Source organism: Misgurnus anguillicaudatus, chromosome 3 (genome assembly GCF_027580225.2).
Source record: "Misgurnus anguillicaudatus chromosome 3, ASM2758022v2, whole genome shotgun sequence".
Taxonomy (NCBI): Eukaryota; Metazoa; Chordata; class Actinopteri; order Cypriniformes; family Cobitidae; genus Misgurnus; species Misgurnus anguillicaudatus.
This window is the reverse complement of record NC_073339.2, coordinates 150540-177243: the sequence shown is the minus strand read 5'-3', so window position 1 is coordinate 177243 and position 26704 is coordinate 150540. Positions and strand designations below refer to the sequence as shown.

Sequence of the window (26704 nt, the reverse complement as noted above, 5' to 3'; positions counted from 1 at the left end):
CTTCTCACTCTCATAATGGGAGAGGGAGGGTGTTACTGCGCCGAGTCGAAGTACTCCCAAAAGTGCTATTACGCATTAAAATATAGTTCCACTTTTAAATCTGCTTAGAACAGCGCTGCGTTTTGTTTTGTACCACTAAACTTGCTCGTATAACTACTCGTCTTAAATAGGAAAAACGTTGATGTGTTTGGTCACTTCTAACTTTATCTCTGATTGGTACCATTGAATGAATGGGGCTAAGCTAAATGCTATCGAAGCGTCGCAGCGCACTCCAGCGCTTACGTGCACGCACACAGATGATAGAGGGATGTATCAACAATTCTTAGTTAAGGTAATAACATATTTTAATGTTGAAAATGAGTAGACTATTCCTTTAATGCATCAGGACACAGTTCATCACTTCAACACTTCTGAGTCAATGGTCTCAATATGCCCACATTAGATAGGAGTATTAAAATACAAATGTGTTGTTCAATTGAGGTGGAATATTGGAATATAAAATAAATGGACACTACAGCAAACAGACTGTGAAGGGCACTTATACACAAACAGTACAGAAAAAATAATACAAACAGAATAGACAAGCATTTCAAATTAACAAATGAACTCTAGTCTCAATGTTGATGTAGCTTATAGCTGAAATATCAGAAACTGAAAAGAGTTTTGCATTCACTATGTATAAAGTAAGAATCTCCTAAGATGGTCTGAGGACATCGACAGTTTACACTTACATAATACAAACTGATTTTAGACAAAACTTATGTTTTTATGTTGTGAATCTCGTGTGTGTGTGAGAAGCACTTACATCATACAGTACAGTATACAGCGAATCAGACGTCAATCATCAATGGATTTTCTTCAATCTGTGCTACAGTGTTTCTGGAGATTGCACGCGTTTAAACTGTGTCTGATCACGAACAGGTCGCGTGTATATATAATGGTGGGTACATGTGTGAACTTTTGCTTTTAAAAGATTAGTAAATTCATATCCACGTCACTCAACACTGTTTATGTTCTGCGTGTGTCTATATAGGCTACGAGTAAAACAGCATCAGATAATTCAACTTTCGCAGCGAACTGAACAATTCATTTAAACTGATTCGCGAACCAATTGAAAACGTTTGGCCCATTTGCTTTGTAAAGAATCAACTCCAAAGACTAATTTATTTGCAATACTTTGTAAGGAATCGACTCAAACGAGTTATTAATTCACGAATGCCCCAGAAACACAAGACGGCACTTTAAAAATAAAATACACATTTCATGATTAATTAAAATACAGTAACGAAGGAACGCCGCACAGTGTAACGAAGTAAAAGTAAAAAAAATTCCACCTCGGAAGGGCAACTTGAGTCGAGAAGGGAATATGGGCAGTTGCCCGGGCAACCTGAGCAACCCCCCTGTGCACCTCCCTGATAAACATTTACAGGGTTCTGCTTGTTTGTAACTCAGACTGGCAACACAAGCACATGCAAATGTATTTGACAAATATACAAACATTACTCATAATGAATATTTAACCTATTGAATTCTAAAGTTCATGTAAGTCTTATTCTTTGAATCTTTGCAGCATCTCACACGTTTTCTTGGCCAGCACCTCATGTATTTTTTTCAGTCGTCGATCAGAAATGGGTCTGACGTAACTGTGTGGAAGAATAACTGCCACGCCGTCCTGCACCTCACCCATAACCAGCAGCGGGAGCTCTTGGTGCTGGGTGACGTTGGGGCAGGGGCAGCTCCAGTCCATTCGCATGAGCATCACCTCCAGGTTTTGCGTCTTAAAGAGCCGCAGGCCCATCTTCTCGTCACGTAAGACCTGCTCAAGATAAAAGCGAGCGATTCCTGAGTCTAGGTCCTCAATGAGTTCGGTGAGCCGGCCTACGATGGCAAAGTCGCTGCGGCACAGACTTTCCACAATCTTTCCTCTCGTCCGGCAGCTCCTGCACTGACGGTCGCTCGACCGCGGGCAGCTTGTTTCGCAATCTCTACGGGTGCGGAAGTTATTCCTGTTGCCATGGCAACCGCCGTAGACGAAAGCCTGGCACCGCTCCGTAATGCAGTTGTAGGTCCAGCGCACTTCCCAGTGCTTACAGGGTCCCTGCACGGCGGGCAGCGAGCACACTTCTAGGCCCTCACGCTGACACGATGCACGGCACTCCTCGTAGGTCTCGAAGCGGTTGCGGCCACCCTCACAGCCTCCGTGTGTGAACGTTTGGCAGGAACCCTGCGCTGCGTCGTAAAACCAGTCCACACGTTTCTCACCACACTCGCCTCGCTCCACAGCCGCCGTGCAGTCAGATGGTGAGAACGGCCTTCCGATCGACAAACTCACCCCTGGCTCGTCAAAAAAATCATCATCGTTACGTTTTACGACAGAAAGCGGATAATTGGCCCGCAGTGTTCCTGCACCGTTGCGTGCGATGCAGGTGTATATTCCAGCGTCCCAGATCTGGGCATTATACACCACCAGCTGACCGATGTTGGTTATCACAACGTTCCCGTACATCTGGTCAGGGCGCATGGTGAGTCTTTCTACTTCAGATTGCTTCTCCCAAGTGATGTCGGGTTTTGGGTGGCCGATTACATCGCAGTGAAAACTCGCCGTTCCTCCCAGGTAAATGACTTGGTGCTGCGGGTTGGAGTACAGAGTTGGTGGAAAGGAGTCTGCGTGGGATGCGGTGGGTGTTGGATGTGCAGTGGTGTCTTGCGGCAGGGGGCTGGCGTTTGGACCAGACAGATGGTAACGACACGTGACCTCCGTGAGGGTGACACCCTGAACGCAGGCCTCCGCATCCATGTAGCAACGATTGAAATAAGTGAGCCCATCTGAGGCGCACGTAAAGCTCGGCTCTTTCTCACAGCGATCATGACATTTGCATATCAGCTGTCCTTCCCACACGTCGCACACCGCCCCTTGCTGGCTGCATACAAACTCATTGCAGTTGGCTTCGCCCCCAGAGAGCAAACCGCCACCCGATTGGCCATCAGCAGAGGAGCCGTCAGAGAAGCGGGCCGCAACGCAGCTAAGCAGGCCACACACGTTAATGCAACACTTCTCATGTGCAGCACAGTCCTATAAAACACACAAAAACACACAATGCTTTTGTTAAATTAGCGAGGTCACTCCACTGACTTTGACTCTGACGAACATGAACTGACTGATTCAACAGATTTTAAACTTTGGTATGCAGCAAACTTTTAAATGTCTTTGCACAAGCTTTGCATTTCTGGTCTGATGCATTTGCTAGCGTATGAATGGAAGTCAGAGGGACTAAAAGTCTAGTGTGACTGGCCCTTTAGTCAGTCGATTTTACAGTTTTTCTGAATTGCTGAAACACATTATTCGAAACCATCACTCATATTCTCAAACCTTAAACACAAATCCAAATGTCCAAACTAAATTCACAGAACCCCTAAATCTTGTAGCAAAATTGAACAGTGCCTTCAAAACTATTTTACCTGTACTCAAAATCAAACTAAGCTTTCAAATCATACACACATAAGTTTAGAAAATAAAACGTTGCATTAAACTTTTGCCTGCCTGTGTTTAGCATTTATAAAACAAGTGCATTGCATTGTGTAATGTGTGTTTTAGTGAGAATTTTGGTAGCACTTTACAATAAGGGTGCACTAATAATCATGAATTCATGCTTAACTAATGCACAGATAATATTGAATTAATGTATTACTAATGATTATCTAAGCTATTCATTAATGATTGCCTCATTAGCAACTAATGAAGAGTCTGTCTGATTACAGTTTTTTCCAATTGTTAACACACTAAAATTACATGAACAGCACAACTATTTAAACTGACACACAGAGAGCAACAACTCTTCTCAAGTCTCCAAAAGTCTAAACACATTTTCTGCTTTACACACATTTTGCAATTCACAATGGCACTTTTTAAATGCACTGAACACGGTTCTCTGCACAAGACATAACAATCTGACATAAAGTCACATGTTTGCCTTTTCAAAACACTACCATTCAAAATGACACTACACGAGCTAAATGGCCAATAAATGTGCCACCTGCCCAAACACCTGAATGGTTAATTGTTAACACTTCAATCAGGATGTAAGCACTAGAAAAGACCACAGGAACGTCATTGGCCACAGAGCCATTATAGATGATCCTGGCTAACGTGGTGGGAACATCACAATGTGTGCTGCCATTTCCAATATGGATGGTGTCCTCCACCGTCATGCCAACCTTGATACAACACAGCCCATATTCTCACATTTCTAGAAAGACTCCACAACATTCTCATACCATCAGAGTGTATGAATGATGTAGACCAAAGAAACCGGTATGTTGTAGTATGGCACAATCTGAGCTTTCATCGTGTAGCTCCAGTCCAAAACTGGTTTGCTGACTATCAAACATTTATCGTGCAATACCTCCCACCATACTCGCCATTTTTGAACCCCATAGAAGAGTTATATGAAAGGTATATGACCAGCAGCCCTTTGTGCGCATGCCTCTTTTGCAGGCTATGGAAGAGGCATGTGATGGGATTGATGTTGGTGCAATTTAGGGATGGATAAGACGCTCAAGGCGCTTCTCCCCCGATGTCTGGCAAGGGAATATATTGCTTGTAATGTGGACGAGGCGTTGTGACTTGTTTGGTGAAAAATAAAAAAAATCAACAGCATGTGTGTGTATCTGCAAATATTTTTGTGCATGTAAACAATCTAATACATATTTTAGTATTATGGCAAAGCATACAAAAGAAAAGTGCACTTTTCATTATGCCCAACTGTGTGTAGTTGGTTAGACAAAAATCTTGTAATATGAATGAAGTGTGTTCCAATTTTTGTCAAAGTTTGATTTTGATAATGTTATATGTAGTTTAGATTGGAGTGCTTCATTTTGCAGGATATATGTGGTATTTTGCTATTTGGGTGTGTGGTTTTGTAAATTGTGTTAAGTTTTTTGATAAAACCAGACTAGTTTGCAAAATTGTGTGTTAGCAATTGGAAAAAACTGTAATATATTAGTTCATATATGAATTGTTATTAATTAAATATGTAATTGTGGATTAATTCCATCATCACTTCTTTTATTAACAAATTTTTATTAACAGACTGAAACAGTTGGACTTAAAAATGTACATTTGTGTTATGTATTAGCACGAGTGCCAGATTAATACGGATAACTGTGAGGTATTTGAACGTGTTGACTAACTTTGATCGGTGTTCTTTTTGTATTATTTTTGTATTATCTCATTTTATATTATTTTTTTTAAATGTTTTAATGTTGTGTTTAAATGTAGTGTGTTATGGAAATGTGTTTTTGGCCATGTTTTTGGAAACCAGTGTTTAATAAATAACTTTTATAAACTCTAGTGATGGTCTTTCATTATTAATAAATCATTAGCTAATGGTTTGCAAATATATCATTATGTTGTGACTTTACTTGTTGAGGCACATCATTATTAACTCATTATTTAGTAATAGTATTCATTAACACACTACTAATGCTGTAATTAATAATATATTTAAGCAATATCGCTCGAGTAGGAGTGTGATATAGCTCTATATCATTACGGCTGTGATTAGACCAGAGGCACGAGGCCGCAGGCCGAGTGCCGGAGGCAATCACAGCCGTGATGATATAGAGCTATATCACACGACTCCGAGAGCGATATTGCTTTTATACAACAGTTCGACGGCACACGTTTGAAAAAAGAAAACTAGAAAACAACAACGGAGTTATTTTAAAAGCCTCTTTGTTTGAGAACTACTTCTTCCGCCACGGATTTGAGGGCGGCCAGAATGACAGGTAAAACTTTCGGCTGCTTTGAAGCTCATAACAACTCAATGGACGGAAAAGCCGTTACTTTATATTACCGTTTCTTGGTCACAAAGTGTAGTTTTAAGATTAGTTCAGTCGAGAATGTATATGTATTATATTTAAATCTGCAGTCGATTAGTAAAGATAGCGCCTGTTTGAACGTTTGCTTAGTGAGATTCAGTACGAATGAGAACCAAAGCATGAGCGGACGTCAGTGTTCACTCGCCCCGCTGACCACCGCCCTCTCTGGGCTACATCTCTGACAGAGATACCCTGGCTTAAATGTTGACCTTGTTTGTTTATGATCGTCAAAATGAGATCAAATCAGCAGTATTTGGTGTCATGATCAAACTATTACTTGTTTTTTAAATCATATTTAGTGTCTTTTGTGTTGTTATTGTTTTGGCGCGAGGTAAAAGTTAATAAAACTACTTGTATAACGTTACTATTGCTTTCTCATTTATTCTTAACGTGATACGAGCACTCGATTATTATTATTAAACTTTGTTCTTGTCAGTACTATATAAAACGTTTTTTTATAAGTGTCAGAGAGATGTTTTTGCATGCTGCTTATAAATATACCAGTGGCGATATCTCATAACATGTTTTAATAGTCAGGTCACGATAAAGTAAATGATCAATGTCCACATTTAAAAGCTGCGGTGCTTACCTGCAGTTCCACGGTGTTTTCGCGTTCTGATGAGAAATATAGCTCCAGAAAAAAAACGAGTGTTTATATTCCTCTTTCCAAGTGTTAATCGTCCACACGATGTGACATTTCTCCCATTAACTTTAACGTAACATCAAAGAGCGCTGATCTTTGACTGATCAGACTGATTTATGAGCTAGTAAACTAATAAGACACACGGAGAGTGATTCAAACGGCGCGTCTGTGTTTTTCCATTCAGAGATGAGCCTGCTTAGGACCTCCATTCACTAGGTGGCGGAATGATACGAAATCAGCACAATATCGCATAGCTCTTAGCCAATCAGATTCGAGAACCAGAAAGAACTGTTGTATAATAATGCATATTAGTTTACCTGTATTATCTGGAAGTTGAAATATAAGGCTTTGGCTCATTGTGGTAATTAACTAATTAATTAACACTATTAGTTAATAAAAGAAGTGATGATGGAATGAATCCACAAATACATATTTAATTAATAACAATTCATATATGAACTAATATATTAATCAGACAGACTCTTCATTAGTTGCTAATGAGGCAATCATTAATGAATAGCTTAGATAATCATTATTAGTAATACATTAATTCAGTATTATCTGTGCATTAGTTAAGTGTGAATTCATGATTATTAGTGCACCCTTATTGTAAAGTGTTACCAGAATTTTGTGTTGAAAGTTTTGCAAAAAGAGTGCATGATTCGGTTTAGGCCACTATGAATTTGGTTCAGAGATTAGGGTTAGTGTTTTAGCATTTCAGAAAAACTGTATTAACAAAAACAAAAAACAAAATGAGAGGTAGGTTAAACCTGAGACAGCGGGGTAAGTCAAGCCTGTTTCAGAAGGAGAGGTAACTTAAGCCCTTTTCACACAGACATTCCAGAAAATACACGTAAAATGCATCCTGGATTTTTCCGGAATTGTTAGATTTTTTGTTCATTCACACTGCCATGATTAGCCAGCATCTGATGGTCCTGGAAAGACGCGTGACCCGTTGAAAGTCCAGCACTATCTTCTACGCAGCGTCTGAAGTTTGCAAATTATTTATTATTTCTTTCTCCAGAAACCACTCGCGTGCATTTTTGTTTATGATAAGATTATAAAGGAGCGTGTGACGCGCCGTTCTAATGCTGGTGAATGATCTCAGCTTCTGAGTGGATATTTGACGAGCTCCCTGATCTCTGCTTTAATACAGTTTTCAGACATTTCTCATCGTGATTGTTTATATGCATTTAAAACCCGCATTTTGAGGAGCTGAACGATATATCTTGTTGGGATGACGCGCGGGTATTTTTGTTTATTATAGCTCAAATGAGCACGTGATACGATATTCTTTTATACTGCTGAATGATCTCCATTTCAACGCAGTAAGTAACGAACTAACTTACCTGATATCTGCTTCAGTCCAGTTTGCTGACATTTCTTGTCGTGAATGTTGTAAATCCCTCATTTTAAAGAGTTGAATCAACTTCATGTTGCCATGACACGCGCGTCCTCACTACGGCACGTGCGTCATTGTTTATGCGTCTCATTTATCATTTTCTGATAACTGTGTGAATCTAGTTTGCAACATTTCTCGTGGTGAATGTTTATAAGCATGTTATCTCTCGTTGTAAGGAGCTGAACCATAACTTGTGTTGTGATGATGCGTGTGTCCTCACTACGACACGCCCATTATGGCATTCTTTCGGCTTCTTGTTCACACAGAGGGTTACCCGCATATCTTAAAATGTATAAAAATGTAAACAGTATATTGAAATGACTAGTAAAGCCAATTTGATATAGTTAAGTGCAGAGACCGTCTAAGTGATTAAAATGTAATGTGCTTTTATAGAGGATCCTGTAGATGATGATGCTGCATTCATTTGTAGAAAGTTACATTTATGTCACGAGAGGATTTTGAGACCCAGAGTGGATTTTTGTCATATCCACTTGCATTTATGTGAGCTGAATTATAATTTTTTTGCAGTCATTTTAGATATATAAATATCCTTACATGACTAATATCAGTCTTTGTGGCTGTGTTCTTACATCTAAACAGTTGCCTTTACATTTCTTATGAATCCACTCATCATTATCGCTGGTCTAGGGGGTAGTGCTGTGCGCAGTGGTTTGGGCAGACGTACTGTCGATGATATGAGTTCAAATACCAGCTTGGCGTATTGGCGTAGTTTTATTTGTGACAAACATTTGTAAAGTTCGTAGCCTTTTATGCCCAAGTATTATGCCTAATTTCATTTTTAGCTGAGCTGCTGTCATCTTTTGTCCATGGGATTACATCTGCATGAAAATGAATTTAATAACGTTCAGTCCTCAGTTTATTTACCTCTGATATTTTAATAATAACTCTTTTCTTTAAAATGTATGCTCCTAGTTGCTGTACACTTGCTGTAACACTTTCAGTTTTAGTAGTAAAAATGATTAAGACCTCTTTGTCACGTGCTGTTGCCATGGTAAATCGTAATATCTGAGCTCCATTGATGATGGCTTTTCATTGTGGCCGTGCACGCGCTTAACTCAGAGTCAACCTACTCAGAGTCGATTGAACTAACTCAGATCAGCTATTCGGTAACCAGTTTCCTATCTCAAGAGTAAGTCAACTCAGAGTTCAAGTTTTAACTCCGAGTTGATTGAACCTCCTTATTGAAACGGGCCCCCGCACAAAGACACAACCCAAACAACACACACACACACACACACACACACACACACACACACACACACACACACACACACACACACATTCTGGTTTCCATGTTTTGTGGGGACATTCCATAGACGTAATGCATTTTATACTGTACAAACTGTATCTTCTATTCCCTTCCCCTAACCATCACAGAAAACTTTCTGCTACTTCATATTGTCAATAAACATCATTCTGTTTTATATATAAGGTTGTTTCCTCATGGGGACATCAAAATGTCCCCACAAGGTCACAAAAATACTGGTATTCCTATCTTTGTGGGGACAATTGGTGCAGCACAGTCTTGTAAAACACACACACACACAAACAGTGAGAAACTGAAGCTGTGAAATGGCTTCCTGTTTTTTGTGTTTCTGATTCAGACAGAAAGTTTTCACAGCCTTTATTAAGGTGTGAATTCAAGAGATCAATAGCATCAAACTAAAGCAGAAGCTCTGAGTTATTGCATAATAAAACTAACACAGAAGTCATTGATTTAAATATGTAAAAGATCAATGAAGCAAGGCAACTGAAACGCCCTGAAAAGCAAAATAATAAAGTACAGAAATAAAATGTCGTGACTGTGTGATGCAGGTTAATTTAATAATTGTTGTTTCTTAAGGTAACTATCATTGAGAATTTATCCAGTCAATTCTGATGATGATGATGTGTCTGTGTTCACCTGGTCTGTTTGGCATTCTCTCTCACAGGTGCTCTGAGCGTCCACCCACAAGTTTGCGTTCACGTGATTAGGACAGACACCAGCATGATCCGGATCAATGGATCTGACTCCAGCGATGAGCTGAACCCACATGAGGAGGAGAAAGCAGAGATGAGATCCCGACCTTCTGCTCGGGTACCACATGAGTTTTTGTGTGCCGACGGACCTTGAAACCGCAGTGAAACATGCATGGATTAATGCAGAACGTTGTCCACTGTAGATGTATAGGTCTGTCTCCTTCGGGTCTGTATAAGTCTGTCTCCTCCGGGTCTGTATAGGTCTGTCTCCTGTGGACGTATGCTATGAATCTTTCTTTTGTCGGGCAGTCGGATGGGTGCCGGGTGGGTTATGAACGTTGTCTTGTTTGCCAAACAACTGCACAAACATAGTAAAGAGATACAAGGAGCTACATGCAACACTGATGAGTCCCTACACCGTCTGTTCCTCTAGAGATCCAAAACCAGTCTTCACATCACAGCTGATGTACACGGTCACGGAGGAGGAGGAGGAGGAGGCTGGGCCGATGTGACCAGTGCGTCATGTCTTCTGTAAACCGATGAACCCCCCATACTTCAATATGCAAAGCTTGCTGGGACCATGCCTCTTTGTTCACGGACGCCCTCGAAGAGCCCCAAATCTCATTCAATGGCCGCGACCCTGAAACCTCCGCATGACTTCTGACCCAACTCACAGAGCAGGGTCATGCCCTCGACACAAGAGAAATGAAAGCTTACTTCTAAATTCAGCTGGACTTTCACACAAACCTGAGCGCATTATACATCAGCTTTGATTTATGATCCCTGCTTTTCACTATGAGTTTTATCTGGATATATCTGCATGTGTTTTATATCAGGAGAGAACGTGATGCTTTTAAAAACCTATATAAGATATATTCAGCTTCATATATTCATATATATCCAGAAAATCAAATGCTGCAACAACAACTAATGCCAGAATCAATTCAGCTGAAATGTATTTCTATATATGTGACATCACATTGATAGGAGATCCCCAACAGCCTGTTTTGTGTGACTGTTGCGGTTTAAAGGAGAGATCACACAGAAGAAGAGATGGATTTGTATAATTACAGGATGTTTCTGCACACACACATTTTCTGATAGAAACACATTTAAATGTGCTTTTTTAGGTTAGGGGGGCTTTAATCTAAGTTTCCATTGATCAACATTAACCTAAACAATTTGAACTTCAAACATTAAGTAGATGATTGTATAATTGAATCATTTATCAAATAACATGATCAAAGATCAATAAATGCTGTAAATATTGTTTGTTGTAAATCCGTGTTAGCAATATCTGCCTTTTAGTCACTCTCTCACTTTCTCTCAACTAGGATTGCCAACTGTCCCTTCCCTGCAAGCAAGCCTACGATGGTCCTTTATGGGCCCACTTAGGGCCAGTCCAAGGGCCCCGCGCAGGTTCGCCCACCGGCAAAACGTTGGCCCCTTAGCGCTGGCCCTGCATGGGCAGCCCTCATTTAGCCCCCAGGAAGCCCTCACTTGAGCCCTTTTCACACAGACATTCTGTAAAATACACGGGAAAGGCATCTGAGATTTTTCCGGGATCCTTAGATTTTTTGTTCATTCACACTGCCATGATTTCCTGGCATCTGATGTTCCTGGAAAGACACGTGACCTATCGAAAATCCCACCCTCTCTTCTATGCAGCGTCTGAAGTTTGCATATTATATATTATTTCTCTCTTCAAGAACCACTCGCGTGCATTTTTGTTTATGATTTAAGATTATAAAGGAGCGCATGACGCGCCGTTCTAATGCTGGTGAGTGATCTCAGCTTCTGAGTGGATATTTGACGAGCTCCCTCGAGATTGCATTTTGATTTTGATTGCATTTCTAGCGAGAAATTTGTATTGCAGTTTTCAAATATGGGATTAGTTATCACTAAGGCACTCTCTGTTCACATTTCAAAGAGACTTACATTACCCTTCCTATGAAGTTAGTCTTCACAGATAAACACAACCCAATGTGAAGTGAGCTATAGGGTCCCTCCCAGTGCCCAAACATGAGCACACGATATACTGATTTACAAGCCCAGGAGATAGGAATCTGATTGAGACACACCCATCACATTGTGAAGTATTGTTAGTTCTGGCTACCAATCATTTCCCTGTTCCTCTGTTTTCCTCTTTCCTGTGAACCGACCCTTGCCTTATAAAAGCCACTTCACAAAAGAAAGCTTTGCCAGAAGGCACCTTGAAAATTCTGTGGCCACATGAAAAACCGTGTTATGGTCAAATAAGACAAAAATTGAATGATTTGTGCCTCAACACCAAACGATTTGTCTGGAGTAAATCTAATACAGCTCATCATTCAAATAACAGCATTCTTACAGTAATATGGAGGCGGTGATATCCAGTTGTGGGAGTGTTTCTCTGCAGCAGGAAACAGTTGGAAAAATGTATGGGACAAAATAACGTCAGATTCTTGAGGAAATTCTGCTGCGGTCTGCCAGAAAACTGTCAATGGGAAGAAAGTTTAAAATGACAGAGCAAAAGTGACCACACAGAGGCTAAAGGAGAAAAATGTGAATGTCCTTGCATGGTTAGTCAAAGCCCAGACTTAAACCCCATTAAAAATCTGTAGAATGACTTCATTAAATTTAAGTGAACTTGAGCAGATCTGCACAGAAGATTGAGTTAATAGACGGGTTGCCGGTTTACAAACATTACCAGGTGCGTGCGCATCCTGGAGGCAGAAAGCCTGATTGGTGAGCTGGTCCACTACAACCTTAAGTACTGAAGCGTTCTTTATTGTTTGTATATAAATAAAACTTGATTTTAGTTGGATCTGTTTTTCTGTCTTTATTTTTGCAGTGTTACTGTGATACATGTATGAATTATAATGTTAGGCTAGTAACGTAATGGTATATTAACATCAGGCACCCAGCACTGACTCTGTTGGTACTATTATCCACGCAACAACTTCTCGGCATTTTGACTTACAGACACCGTTACTAGCCTACAAGGCACGTCTCTTCTTTCTATCCTCTCGGTTGCGTGCACAAGCAGTGATGATGTCGCCAAGAAATCCATGTATACCTCAGCGTATAGATGTGCAAAGTTAGTAGAGATGAATCCCAACAGATTAAAAGTTGTAATGAAAGCAAAAGGTGGGTTTTCTTTCACTTGGATGTTAAAAGTTGCACTGATTAAATACAGCTAGATAAAATAAAAACTGTGCTTGTCTTCATTTCAGGCTGCAAAGCAAAAATTGTGATTATTTTAAAGATTATTTTCTATACCCACTGTATAACTGAATTACATGATTTAGTTAACCACTCCACTCAATAAGCTTTAAATGAAAAAGTATAATGATTGGCATATCACAGCACAAATCAAATAAAAGCAAGTGGGTGGGTGGCCCTACTGGACAGAGTCTATGAGCTCTAACCCAGTTCAGCCCAATGGTAAGTGCAGTCCTGGTTAGCATTACTCGCCGTAAAATAGTTTAATCAGAACCTTCATTTCAGTGCTATTCAGTAAACTTTTATAAGGTGTTTATTAATTGCACTAACTGTAAAATAATTGTCTGTAAAGCTGTCTGGAGACTATTTTAGTAGTGTTGTTAAGAAAATATGCTTATCTAAATAAAGAGTACATTAAGAGAAAACAGTCGGATCATTGTAATAAAAGAGATTTGTGTGTGTGTGTGTGTGTGTGTGTGTGTGTGTGTGTGTGTGTGTGTGTGTGTGTGTGTGTGTGTGTGTGCGTTTGTTTTGTACTAATAACTTCATTAGTTAGAAATCTGCTTGTTGTTGTTGTGCAGTTGCACTTGTACAGATGTACAAACCTGCCACTATAAATAAATACAAAAATCCCAAAGATGAGATTGGACATTTCTGTGGTTGAATGTGAGTGTGGTGTAGTTGAGTTTATTATCCAGCAGGCGGCGCTACTGACGCGGAACTCAACACTAAACACTGAACACTGAACACTGAACACTAAACACAAGCCAACATAAACACACGAGCGGAGAAGCAGACAGACGGACATTATAAGCGCTCATATCATCACACATGATCGGTTATAAACTCTGATGAGGATCGGGGATGGACGCGACTGATGCAGGTCAGTTTTAATCGTGTTTTAATGACTCGCGCTAAGTTCAGATGAGTTTCTGTTTGTGTATCCAGTGACAGCGCGCGCGCTCGCGTGCGTGTTTAGGGTTAAATTCCTCTTATTTAAACTTGTTGAAACGTGACTTGTTTAAGTTTGTAAGGCTCGTGAATGTAAATGATGTTGTGCTGTCAATGTAATAAAGTCGGCAGATGTGGGTTAGTTAATGTAGTTAGAGAGATCTTCACTAATTCAGCTGCTAATGTTTGTTAAACAATAATATTCTTGGTAAAGTTGATCGACTCTCTTCTTAACTGTTAAACACTTTCTGATGAAAACTTCAGGCGAGTCTGAACGTGTTTGTGTGACGAGAAATCTCACGTCTACTCTACAAAACAACACAACACAACAGACAGCAATGCGGTTTGTCATCACAATCCAGCGACTGATGTTTGTTTCCCACAGAGTTACAGTCACCTTTTGTATTAATTTCAGTAGCACTGTGAGTTAGGCTAGTTTTAAAAGGGACACACAACCAAACTTGTACAAATAAGTGTACACATAGAAAAGCCGAATATTCTTCTTCAAAACTATTACTTTATTGCGATGTTTTTGAAGTTGTTTACAGTCAAGCCACCAATGAAATTTGAACTTAAAGGGACAGTTCTTAATAAGCTCAATGAAGTCAATTCATCCTTCACAGAAGTAATCCACACGGCTCTAGTGGGTTAATAACGGCCTTCTGATAACCAGTGATGGGAACATTACTTTAAAAAAGTAATTAGTTATAGTTACTTGTTACTTCTCACAAATAGTAACTGAGTAAGTAACTGCGTTACATCATTATAAAAGTAATTAATTCCCAGGGAAAGTAACTACTGTGTTACTTAAAAAAAGTTCAAATATTTCAAATAATTTTGATGCCCTCAATATTAAATCTGTTAAATGAAATAAATGGAGAAACCACTAATTGTGTTGCAGCATGTCATGATGTGCTTTATTAGATCAGAATTACAGACGTGGAGAGACTCTTTCTTTTTTGGGCATTACATAATGACATGTAAGTTGCACGGTACATAAACATTCCTGCCTTTCACCTCAACGATGGAAAAGTAGTGCTTATTATACTTTGTGTTTGTGACCACTACCTTTGATCTCGTAGTACTTGCCATTGCTCTGTTGTTGAGGGTGTGCGTGACTCGGACGGACTGCAGCGCGAGGACCGGGCTGCCTGTGTGTGCCTTTGATGGGGCTAAGAACAGAAGAGAGAATGACGCATGCTTTCACATCAGTCTCCAAAAGTCTCCAACCATGCCAGAAAAGATCGCTAGATTTGTCCTAGTTGTTTTTTTAAAATAAAGTCACTAAAGGGGTCTTGAAAGTTGGTAAATCTAGCGACAAAGTTAGCAAAACTGCTCATTTAACACGCAGCATTTTAATGTCAGTTACGCAGGGCTTGACGTTAACTTTTTGAGGAACTTGTCCTTCAGACAAGTAAATTTGTGTTTCACTTGTCCATACACAAAAGTCACTTGTCCGGGTAAAGATTTATAATATAATGTATTTTTTGTGTTTTGCTTATCAGTGGCGGAGCAAGGGATTTTTCATAGGAGTGGCCAGGCAGGGTCCAGCAGATACTCTGGGGTGGCACACAAAATCTCTATCATCCAACCTTAAAATACTTTAAGTATTATAGGTGTGTTAATCAGGATAATGTATAACATACAATTGCTACAATACTTTAATTTGAATTAAAATGAATTGAGATTAACATACAATTTACAGTCATAATTCAACCTCATGTTTTTTTTAAACTATTTAATCAAATAAAACTTTTGAAATTTACTGAAACCAGAATTTATATCTCCCATTGCTGAAAAAACAATAGAGACCAGACAATCATGTGAATTTTGTAGGCCACTGAAATGTATTTTGCTAAGATTCATTTGGCTGTGTCTTGCTACTCTTTCTGAAGAAGGATGCTATATCTGCTGCCTTTCTCTTCAGTTTTCCCACATTTCAATAATTGTCTGACATTAAAACACTAAAGCAAAACATTAAAACATTATCATGTTTTAAAAAACTTATTAGGATAAATGTAGATTATCTGTTATATATAAAATCAATCTTAAACCTAGCATTTACGCTGTACATTTAATGTACAGCGACAAACTCTGACTCAAATCGGCTGTCGCCCGGCGCACACACACACAGGCGCGCTGAAAGAGAGATTCTCGTTATAAAACAGATTCTTAAACAAGATTTTAAGCCCATTATGTGTTTTTACCTAACTTTAGAAGAGAAAAAATACGGACTTAAATCAGCTTTTTTGACACACAGTAATGAAAACGCGGTTGAAGTGCCTGTCAGTTATATTCACGCCGTAGTTTGAAGAAACATCACTCTCCCCTCCTCTCCATGCTGTCCCGCGACTCCCGCCCCTTCGTGTTCGGCGATCAGGTTTAATTCGCGCGCAGCTTGTTTAGTAACAATAACAGTAACATGTAAACGTGTGTGTGTGTCGGCGTGCTGCGCTCTCTGTTCAATATTCCGCTCGGTGTTTGCGCTGCGTGTTCTGCTCTGTCGTTAACGGCACATAACGTTAAGTAACATTGTTTGAAATTTAACTTGTCCAGTCGGACAACTAATTTTCTCTTACACTTGTCCTACAAAAAATCCACTTGTCCAGCACTGGTTACGGTAATGGCGCATTCACACGGTGTGTAAGCGTTGACGCTTCCCACTCACTTTTAATGAGTGATGTCATGCGTTGCCGAACTGAATTGTGGATCGGTCGGTGCCGCGTCAGTGCCGTTGCACGTGGCAGAAGTTAAACATTTCTCAACTTTCAAGTGGCAACGCGTGCGTCAGCCAATCATATCGCCTTATGCAAATAACCTACTGCAGAGCCAGTCAATTACGTTTATGGAAGATCGGAGCTTGTGTTGCGGCCACTGTGATTGGCTGTTGGCCACGGTTCAGACAAGCCTTCCGTCACACGGCCCGTGTGAATGTACCGTAACGGCGTTATAACAGGGAAACATTAATTTATTTGATTACTCTTTACTGAAAAAAATAACGCTGTTAGTAACACCGATTACTTATAACACCGTTATTCCCATCACTGATGACAACAAATATCAATATTATAAACTTTAAAAAACTAAAATAACTAGCTTTCTGTAAAGCCAGACACACGTTCATAAGATGCATTTCCAGTGTATAATGTAGTCTCATCTCTCTCGTCTCATCTTCACTGTGTCTAGTATGCTACGTTACAGACTGGAAACGATGAGCGTTGTGTTATAACTGATATTATTTAATGTCTTGTCTCGGACACAATTCAGATGTCTTTGTAAAGTCAATCTTGTAAATTGTTTCTGCACACATTATAAATGTATTGCTGAAACACGCCACAAAGATTGTAAAAATTGCAGAGTTAGATTGTTAAACATTTCTGTGTTCAGGATTATTTGTGCGGGGTTTAGGTTGGCATGAAACTTTAACCCCGCCACTTCATTGTGCTCCATTGAGATCTGATTTCGTTGCCCCGCCCCTAACCCGAGCATCCATTCAGGTTGTAGCTGTATTTTAAAGTTAAAAGAGATGTCAGCTTTTTCACAGGTGGACATGGTTTCAGTGCTGACAGCATACACGCCCCCAGCGTTTAAGAACAGAGAATTCTGTCTGTTTCTCCAAGATTTTTATAACTGATTTTATTTACTTGCTGTTTTTTTCCAGCATTTAAATTTTGTTGTGTGTTAATAACACATTTTTCTGTGGTGTCACAAGCACGTTTAATATCTGACTTTATGGGGACTTTTAACGTTTTTGTTTTGTGCCGCTGTGCTGAAATTCACACCTTCTTCCCCTGAAAACTGCTTTTAGAAATTCAAAACTATTATGATTAACAACATTCATTTCCTAATGTTACTTTGTTTTGAGATAGTTTGTGGTATATGAGGCATTATTTAGGTGTGGTGGTACTACGGTGGTCTCCGCAGATCGCCGTGCCCCCGCCAGTCATCTCCTGCTGGACCAGTTGCCCAGTTATCAGTCTCTCCTCTACCGGAGGAAGTCCAGCGCCAGCGGCAGTGCCAGGAGGAGGGGCAGTGGGCGTGGCAGACAGCCATCTCTCATCAGTGGAAAATGGGCGGAGCAGAAGGTGGTTCACAGTGGGGAGGACCTCCGACCTGTGAGAGAGCTTCCCAAAAGCATGGAGGATAAACGGCAGGAGAAGTGAGTTGGTGTGTGAGTTTCATCTGCTTCACTGTAAGAACGACCGACTGCTCTTGTGATTCACACGGTGAACATCGTGAACAATGTTTTCATGAAAGCTGTTTTGTGTAAGGGTTAGACTCTAAAGTTGTGATTGTTTCGTGTTCAGGGAGCAGCGTCTTCAGCAGGGTGGCGCTCTTACCGGCTGGGGTTTGTGGAGACTGAACGTCCATCGATCTCTGAAGCGTCTGAAGGAGGATGGGATGGATGTCCTTTCCTCGTTCCAGCTCTGGAGAGCAGACATTCACGTCATCGAGGGTCAGAATCTCAAAAGTCTTGTCCTCATCCTCTGATGCATTTTTATCTTCTCAAATCTGATTTGCTGACTTCGCACAACATGCATGACGGCACACATTGTCAATCATTGTAAGATCATTGTAGGTTTGTGTTGGTTTTCTGCACAATCATTTGGAGAATGTGCCACAGCGTTGATAAGCTTTATTTCAAGTTGTTGTGTTATTGTGGTACAGTTTTATAGTCATTGTTAAGCTAACATCACCAGACCTTTAGCATCTTTCTCTGAACCACATACATGTTTGCAAACACACAGATGTTGTACGTTAATTGTGTACATGTTTGTCTCAGGGATGTTTGGGACAGGAATTCTCTCGTATTTTTCATTCCTGAGGTTTCTGGTCCTGCTGAACTTCATCATCTTTCTGCTGATGTTTGTTTTTGTGATGCTGCCAGTGATTATCACATCACACACATCATTTAACATCACCTACAGCAGCGCTGATGGTACACAAACACACACGCACACATACGTACACACAAACACATGTATATTATTGTGACAGTGTTGTGTGTTGCAGTGAGCGAGTGCAGTTATTATCCAGTGACCTCTCGTCAGGGTTTGGTGGTTTTTCATCAGCACATCACAGATTTGTTGTCAGGAACAGTAAGAGCGAAGCTAACACCTCAAAAGAGTTAATACACTAACTGTACACACCAGCACTAAACTCTCTCTGCGTGTGTGTGTGTGTCTCTGTGTGCGTCCGTGTGTGTGTTGTGTAGGGGTTTCTGGAGCAGACCTATCTCTTCTATGGTTACTATAATCTGGAGTTCATTCATTCGGGCTTCACCTACAACCTGCCACTAGCGTACCTGCTCACCACCATCTCATATCTTCTGTTGAGTCTCATCTGGATAGTTAAGAGGTGAGTTCACCAACCATTAAAGGTCCTGTTTACCAGACCAATAACTCATACTGTCAATAAACTAATGCGACTAAAGATCTTATTGACTGTGAGGATAGCTGTTTAATAGATCATATACAGCTCTGTTTTTATTGTTCACAGTATAAGCAGTCTAGCGAGTGCATGAAGTGATGATAACTAGAGGAGCAGACAGTGACCGTATATTAATCTGTTAGTTATGAGGTCTGAATGTAGAGTTCAGCATCCTGACAGCTGAGGGAAAGAAACTGAAAGTCTGCTAGTGTGACATTAAAGACTCCCTGTCTTTTCAGATGACCTTTGACCTAAACAGATTCGTGTTTGAGTCTCTCTGGTGTGTTTGTTGAAGGTGAACACCGGTGATGTTTTGTGCAGTTTTCACCGCTCGCTTGTGAGCCGTCTCTGACCTGAGATGCCGTTTGTTGGGATGGTAAATAGTTTTTTTTTCGTCTGTCCACGTTTAGATCTGCGGCTGGTTTTAAACGCAAACTCGTACAAGACGAGGACCGTTTCCAGAGTTTCTGCAATAAGGTTTTTGCCGGCTGGGACTTCTGCATCACGAATGAGAACGCAGCGCGCCTTAAACAAAGCAGTTTACTTTACGAGCTGAAGGTGTGTTTTTCACAGGAGTTGGGTCTGAAAGCTCCTCTATATCCAGATATGAAAGTGAATTTCTATTGGCTAAACCCCACAGGATATATACTGTACTGCATTAGGGTGAATGGAAGGAGAATTTACTGAATTGTACAGACAGACATTGAAGTAAAGATAAAATCATCATGAATGAGAAGGATAATAAAGTTAAATGCTGTCTGTCAGACGGATCTAGAAGAGGAACGCATCAAGCGTAAGATGGCGAACCGCACGCGGGGTGAGAGATGTCGCATCTACATGCTAAGAGCCGCTCTCAATCTGTTCGTCGTGGCCGTTTTGATCTCCTGCTTCTACTGCATCTACATCGCCACTGTATTCTCACAGCGACAGCAGAAAAAGGTGATGAGTACCATAGATTAGGGCTGTGGAATAAATCCCCTGCCATTCTCATGCGTGTTTAAACAGTAAAGCCGGTTCGGTGATTAGAAGTAAATCGCCATCAGCTGCTTTCAGATGGAGCGACATTTACAACACAGAGCCGTAAATCGCATAGATTATTGGAGTCGGTTTTCTTCGATTATGAACCCGATTTTGATTAACTTATCTGTGAACTGCGGCTCTGTGTGGTGGGTGCCGCTCCGTCTGGGAGCAGCTGATGGCGATTTGGTACTGGTCACCGAACCGGCTTTGCTGACGATATATGCATGAGAGTGGCAGGTGATTTTTTGCACAGCCCTACCATAGATGTTGATTTACTGATTTCATCCTTTTTCCTGATAATCTCACTCTGTGTGTGTTTAGGATCACAGTAACTTCATGTTGGAGCTGATCGTGGAGTATTTGCCCTCCATTGTCATTACTCTGGCTAATTTCATAACCCCGCTGATCTTCAGCCTCATCATCAGCTTTGAGGATTACTCGCCTGCCTTTGAGATTCGCTTCACATTGATGAGGCATCAGATTCTCGTTGTTACTCCTCATGCGGGTGAAGCTCACACAAACAAATCTGTGTCCTCCAGAGTCAAGCTCTAGATTTGGATAATTTAGGTGTTTTTGCACACACATCTGTATGCCAATGAAGCACATTTAACCCCAAAAGATCAAATATTTAAAGGGGTCATATTTGTAGTTGAAATGTAACATAAATTTAGAATTTTGTGCCTATTTCACCAAGAAAAGACACGTGACTTTAGGGCACATTTGTAAGAAAAACTACAACATCCACAATGCACCACTATGCACAGCTCTGCAAGCCAATCCCATTAATCGGAACACGGCTCAGCTGTATGCTATTGTGTACATAAATGCCACGTTAGTAAAACACAGAAAATAGAAACACTCACTTTATAGTCAGACGTCCCTTTATCTCTGCATTCTCCACACAAATGCGTCCACCCCACAATAACTCCACAGACGCCCTGCCTCAGCGCTTGTGCTCATAAGCCGAAACACTTCTTTGTAATAAACACGTGCAAAGTGCTCTTTGCTGTATTGTGGCTCATAAAGGTGCAATGAACAGCGGATTAAAGCACCACGCTTGCGAAATCACCCTTCTCCATATCATATCGATTACCTTCCGCTGTTATTGTAACATGAAGTCTGGCTCGCTCCACAACGTCTGTTAGCTTAGCTTAGCATAAAGATGGCGGCTGATCGTTTTTTTCCCGTCTGTGTTTGTATATTTTCGTAAGTCCCACCCACTGATCTGTAATAGGTCTGTAGTGTGAGTGGGTCCCAGCCATAGCCACCACCTTGAGGAATGAGTGTCTGTAGTCTTTCACCCTCGACAAAGATACAGGACTTCCTTCTTTCAATGACGCAAAATGACGATTTTTACATCATTGAAAGAAGGAAGTGCAACACTGAAATCAGTATTTCTCCCGTCTCAGGAGAAACTGAGAGAATGATGCACGATCATTCAAAAACATGACTGGGGTTCTAACGATACAAACGGTGAAGTGTCCCTTTAAGTCAGTGCTTCTCAATTATTTTCTGTCACGCCCCCCCTAAGAAGAAGTAAACATTTCGCGCCCCCCCAAACTATCCGCCGCGACTGTAAATAGTATAATTTGTCTATAAAATTACACATCTGCAAAACATTGTATCCTTATTAACATTGAGAAAACACAAAAAGAAAACAAAAAAGAAATATCGATCAACTTACAACAAAGAGTAACTTTATTAACATTGTTTTTTAGTCTGTAACAGAAAAGACTTAAAATGCATCAATTTGCCTGAAATAAAAAAAAGCAATCCTTATATAAAGTATAATATTTTTGACCATTTGATACTGAAAAATTTAATTAAATATAATCAATAAATAATAATAAAAAATCAAGCGGCTTATCAGCGTGATTGGGGTGTAATGTCTTTAAGTGACGGTGCAAAAAAAATCACTTCCTGAAAAAGTATTTTCCCCGGGGGCTTGCGCGCCCCCCCTGGTTTCGCTTCGAGCCCCCCCTGGGGGTCCCGCCCCACTATTTGAGAAGCACTGCTTTAAGTAAAGGTTAGTTGATGACGGGTCGTTGAGTTACACTGCGGGTGTGCATTATTTTAAAGTAATTAAAAGGACCTTCGTCAATTGTTCCTTTTATACCACAAACATTGCTCTGGTGGTTATTTTAAGACATTTGACAGCTCAGGTGTGCACATTTCTTAACCAGTCAAAATAAAGCATTCAACCGCGCAAAGTATAAATTATTATACAGCAATTTGGACAGGTTTCTGTGAGCTTCAGCTTTAAGTATGTTTGCTGAGTGTGAATAAAGTCGTTTTATTGATACATAAGATCAAAAATAAAGCCAGACTTTGTATTGGTCAAGTTAATATCAAATAAACTGAATAATGACTGCTGGCTACAAATTGATGTTGATTTATTACAAGCCAGTGTTTGTTAAGCTCAGAAGGTAATGATATCTGCCACTAATGTGTGTGTGTGTGTGTGTGTGTGTGTGTGTGTGTGTGTGTGTGTGCGTGCGTGCGTGCTTGTGTTTTGATCAGGTGTGTGTTCATGCGACTGGCCAGCATCGGTGTCCTGCTGTTCTCATTGTGGACTCAAATTACGTCAAATTGTCCTGATTGTCCCTGTGGCTACAACCATAACAGTTACCCTGTAAGACACACACACACACACACACACACACACACATACATACATGCAGAGCTCTATCTCTCTCTCTCTCTCTGTGTCTGTCTGTCTGTCTGTCTGTCTGTCTGTCTGCTGTGCATCTCTGATGTTGTTTTGTGTCGTCCTGCAGTGCTGGGAGACTCATGTGGGACAGGAAATGTACAAGCTGGTGATTTTTGACTTCTTGATCATCGCTGCCGTCACCATCTTTGTTGAATTTCCACGAAAGTATATCAGTCTTTTTTTTCTTTCCACTCACATGATGAGTTGTTTAAAAACATGTTCAGGTGAATATATCTGGAGGCTTTCTTGTCGTTTCAGAATCATTGTGAACTATTGTGACTGTGGCTTGGCCAAGTGGTGGGGTCAGCAGGAATTCGCCATCCCTCAGAATGTTCTGGAGATAGTTTACGGTCAAACCATCTGCTGGATCGGCACGTTTTACTGTCCTTTACTTCCTGCCATCAACACGGTTAAATACTTCATGGTTTTTTACCTCAAGAAGGTGAGCGCTCGCATTTATCCAAAGTTTCTGAGAACAGCGTATTTATTGATGGATATAGGAAACAAAATAACCATTCTTTTTTTTCTCATTTTCAGTCGGTTTTGAGTTGAGGTGATGTTTTAAATGGTGTAAAAAGTGAAGTGCATTATAGTCATTTTTAGTAGGAAAAGTGTTTTATTGAGATTATTGTCACAATGTTGATGATTTCCCAGTGTGATGATGATGGTAATGAATGATGCAGGTGTCACTGATGAACAACTGTCGTCCTGCCACACGGCCATTTCGAGCTTCTAGTTCCAACTTCTTCTTCCTGGTGGTGTTATTAATTGGTTTGGCTCTTGCGTGTGTTCCTGTAATCGTCAGTATCGCACAGTGAGTCTGAATATATCGCATATAATTAATATCAAACACATCTGCTGTTGTAACTTGAAGTGATTATTAAAAATCTGTCTGTGTGTTTTACGTAAGTATCCACCCGTCACGGGCGTGCGGTCCGTTTGTGAACTACACCTCATCATGGGAGGTTGTTCCTCGTGTGATTTCTCATCTGCCTTACGGCCTGCACTCCTTCCTGTTGGCGCTCGCATCAGAAGCCTGCGCGGTTTCTCTCTTCGTCATTACCTGGTAACAGTAAACATCTGTCTGTCTGACTGCTATTTATTTCTGACTTTAGAGTGTAAAACTTGTACCTAAACTAAATGTGTGTGTGTGTGTGTGCGCGCTTGTTTGTGTGTGTTGCAGTCTGGGGATGTTTTATGTGATAGCATTGGCTGGAGCTCATAAGCGTGTTATCGAGCAGCTCAGGGATCAGTTGGCTATGGTAAGTTTTTCTTTCTTATCTGATGATGATAATGATGACATCTGTCTGACTTAACTGAAAACCTTTGAACCAACTGGGATAAAATCCCAAAATGTGCAGTGTATGTATTTATCTGTATTATAATTTAATTTGTCTGTGCCGTGTGTAGGAGGGTCGTGATAAGCGTTTCCTCATTCAGAAGTTGTGTCAGGCCCAGCAGGAATTATTCGCTCGATCTCCGGAGCAGAAGTCACTACAGAACCGCCGTGACCGCACTGGGCTGTTTTTCCTGGAGCCGTCAGCAGTGCTGGAGACGCATGCGTGAGCGTCTCGAGTCATCCGTTCTCTGTCACCCTCCGTGGACCCTAACGCTCTTATCGTTGTAAATGACATAATCACACGTAAAGCTGCTCTGCAATACACTAACACAAAACACTTTACCTGTTTACTACATTTGCTCCTCAGTGTCTTATTATTGGGGTTTTGTGAGTTTGTGAATTTTGTGTGGCATTGTTGGTTTCGTTGATTTTATTCTCGTTTTGCCTGTTTGAAAAACATATTTGTTGCAACGAGATCAGACCACCAACTGTGACTGATTGACTGATATTCTTGAACTTGCAAGTCTAACACTATTTTCAGTATGTAAACCAGTTTTGTTGACTTAAATGCATTAATATGTAGTCTAAAACAAGAAATTCTTACCAAAACTTTCATCAGAATACCTGGCTTTAGTATTTCTGGCTGTGTGTTTTTATTTTAAAATCTTATTAAATGCACTTTTAAATGTGTTACTATCAGAAAATGAGTGGCCAGTGTGTGTGTGCAGAAACATCCTGTAATTATACAAATCCATCTATTCTTCTTTGTGTCAATCTCTTTTAAACATTGATTAAGCCCAACCCATGACCGCTCACAGACTCCGCCTTATGAGCACGTAGTTCAACCTTCTGCCAGAGACGCATGTTTTGATGTTGTCCAAAGCAGATGTGACTTTACATATGAGGAGGGGAACAAAAGCTTTTTTGCATTTAAAGAAACACACACAAAAGCAGCGCGTTTTTCATTGCAGCCATAAATGGTCATGTTTAACATCATATAATGAAAGATCTGTGGTGTATTTTGAGATGAAACTTTACAGACACATTCTAGGGATACCAAAAACTATTTTTATATTACTGATCACACCTAGGATAGGGGGCCTTTAAAGGCGCTCTAAGCGAATTTGCGCATTTTAGGCCATAAAACATTTTTTGTTTCATACAGTAAACATCTCCTCACTATCTGCTAGCTGCCTGTCCCCTGAACACACTGTAAAAAAACGCGGTCTCTGTAGACAGCCCAGGCTCCACAAACTGCAACAAAAACAAAGTGGTCAAACCTACCAACACGAAACATACCAAACGTGTTCCAGCCAAAATACACAACAAAAAGAATTTGGGAGTGAGGGTTGGGCACGTTCATGGCTCTTTCAGAAAGGGAGGGGGAGGAGTTGATTAGGTTGACAACACTTCGAACGTCAACAAGAAGTGACATCACAAAGATTCGCTTAGAGCGCCTTTAAGTAATTGAACCACACACACACATTTTATTTTTTATGATACTTTCTGGTTGTTTAGGGCTCTTTTTGTGAGAAATAAAACATTTGCATCAAATGTTGACTCTTTGTGTTTGTGAACACCGAGGTGAGTTGGGTGGCATCCACTGACCAATCGGAATCAATAATTCCAGAGAGCAATAATTCCAGAGAGTCAAGATGTAATAGAAATGAATATAATAGATCATGTATAAAGATGTATAGATGTTGTGTGTGTGCACTGGTGGGTCTTTATTATTAAAGTAGTCTTTGGTACCATTTTATAACTTTAGTTAGGATTAAAGGTATAGCGTAAGATTTTCCTCCACTTTTAAAAAAAATGCACATGGGCAACACTGTACTTCCTCCTGAGAGGGAACGCCTATTAAACGCGTGTACGAGAGACAGAGAGCATGCAGGAGCCTAGTTCTCCTAGCAATGTGTTGCTGTAGGCATGTTTTATTGTGGCTGCGCGGTTCGTGACTTGTGTCAGTGCTAGCATCGCTAATCATAGCTTACATCAACTTTTACTAGCAGTGATTTTAAATGTATTTCTTCAAATAGCATGACAAACTTTACCTGTAGAGTGGAATCATCAGTGGGAAGCCCAACCTGCGCTTTTAGTGCATGCCAGCGTGTGAAATATTCTCCCAAAAGCACTGGTCTTGTT

General features: G+C 40.5%; 2 protein-coding genes across 3 annotated transcripts; one reads left to right on the top strand and one right to left on the bottom strand.

Moving 5' to 3' along the window:
- Positions 1-356: 356 nt before the first annotated feature.
- Positions 357-10128, bottom strand: wfikkn1 (WAP, follistatin/kazal, immunoglobulin, kunitz and netrin domain containing 1). The gene is made up of 2 exons (XM_055204102.2): positions 9850-10128; positions 357-3073 (listed from the first exon to the last, which is right to left on the bottom strand). Exons 1-2 carry the CDS (start codon positions 10030-10032, stop codon positions 1550-1552), a joined length of 1707 nt encoding a protein of 568 aa, XP_055060077.2. The 5' UTR covers positions 10033-10128; the 3' UTR covers positions 357-1549.
- Positions 10129-13830: 3702 nt separating this feature from the next.
- LOC129443786 (transmembrane channel-like protein 7) lies at positions 13831-26113 on the top strand. 2 transcript variants are annotated; one of them, XM_055203975.2, is made up of 16 exons: positions 13831-13992; positions 17985-18219; positions 18368-18516; positions 18844-18999; positions 19074-19159; positions 19276-19418; positions 19901-20048; positions 20256-20429; positions 20832-20983; positions 23031-23142; positions 23288-23385; positions 23479-23662; positions 23904-24034; positions 24131-24286; positions 24404-24482; positions 24631-26113. In XM_055203975.2, the coding sequence occupies exons 1-16, from the start codon at positions 13974-13976 to the stop codon at positions 24784-24786; spliced, it is 2178 nt and encodes a 725-aa protein (XP_055059950.1). In that variant the 5' UTR covers positions 13831-13973; the 3' UTR covers positions 24787-26113. The 2 variants fall into 2 exon arrangements, with proteins under 2 accessions (XP_055059950.1, XP_055059951.1); XM_055203976.2 differs by lacking the exon at positions 13831-13992 and having other exon boundaries at positions 18087-18227.
- Positions 26114-26704: the final 591 nt, after the last annotated feature.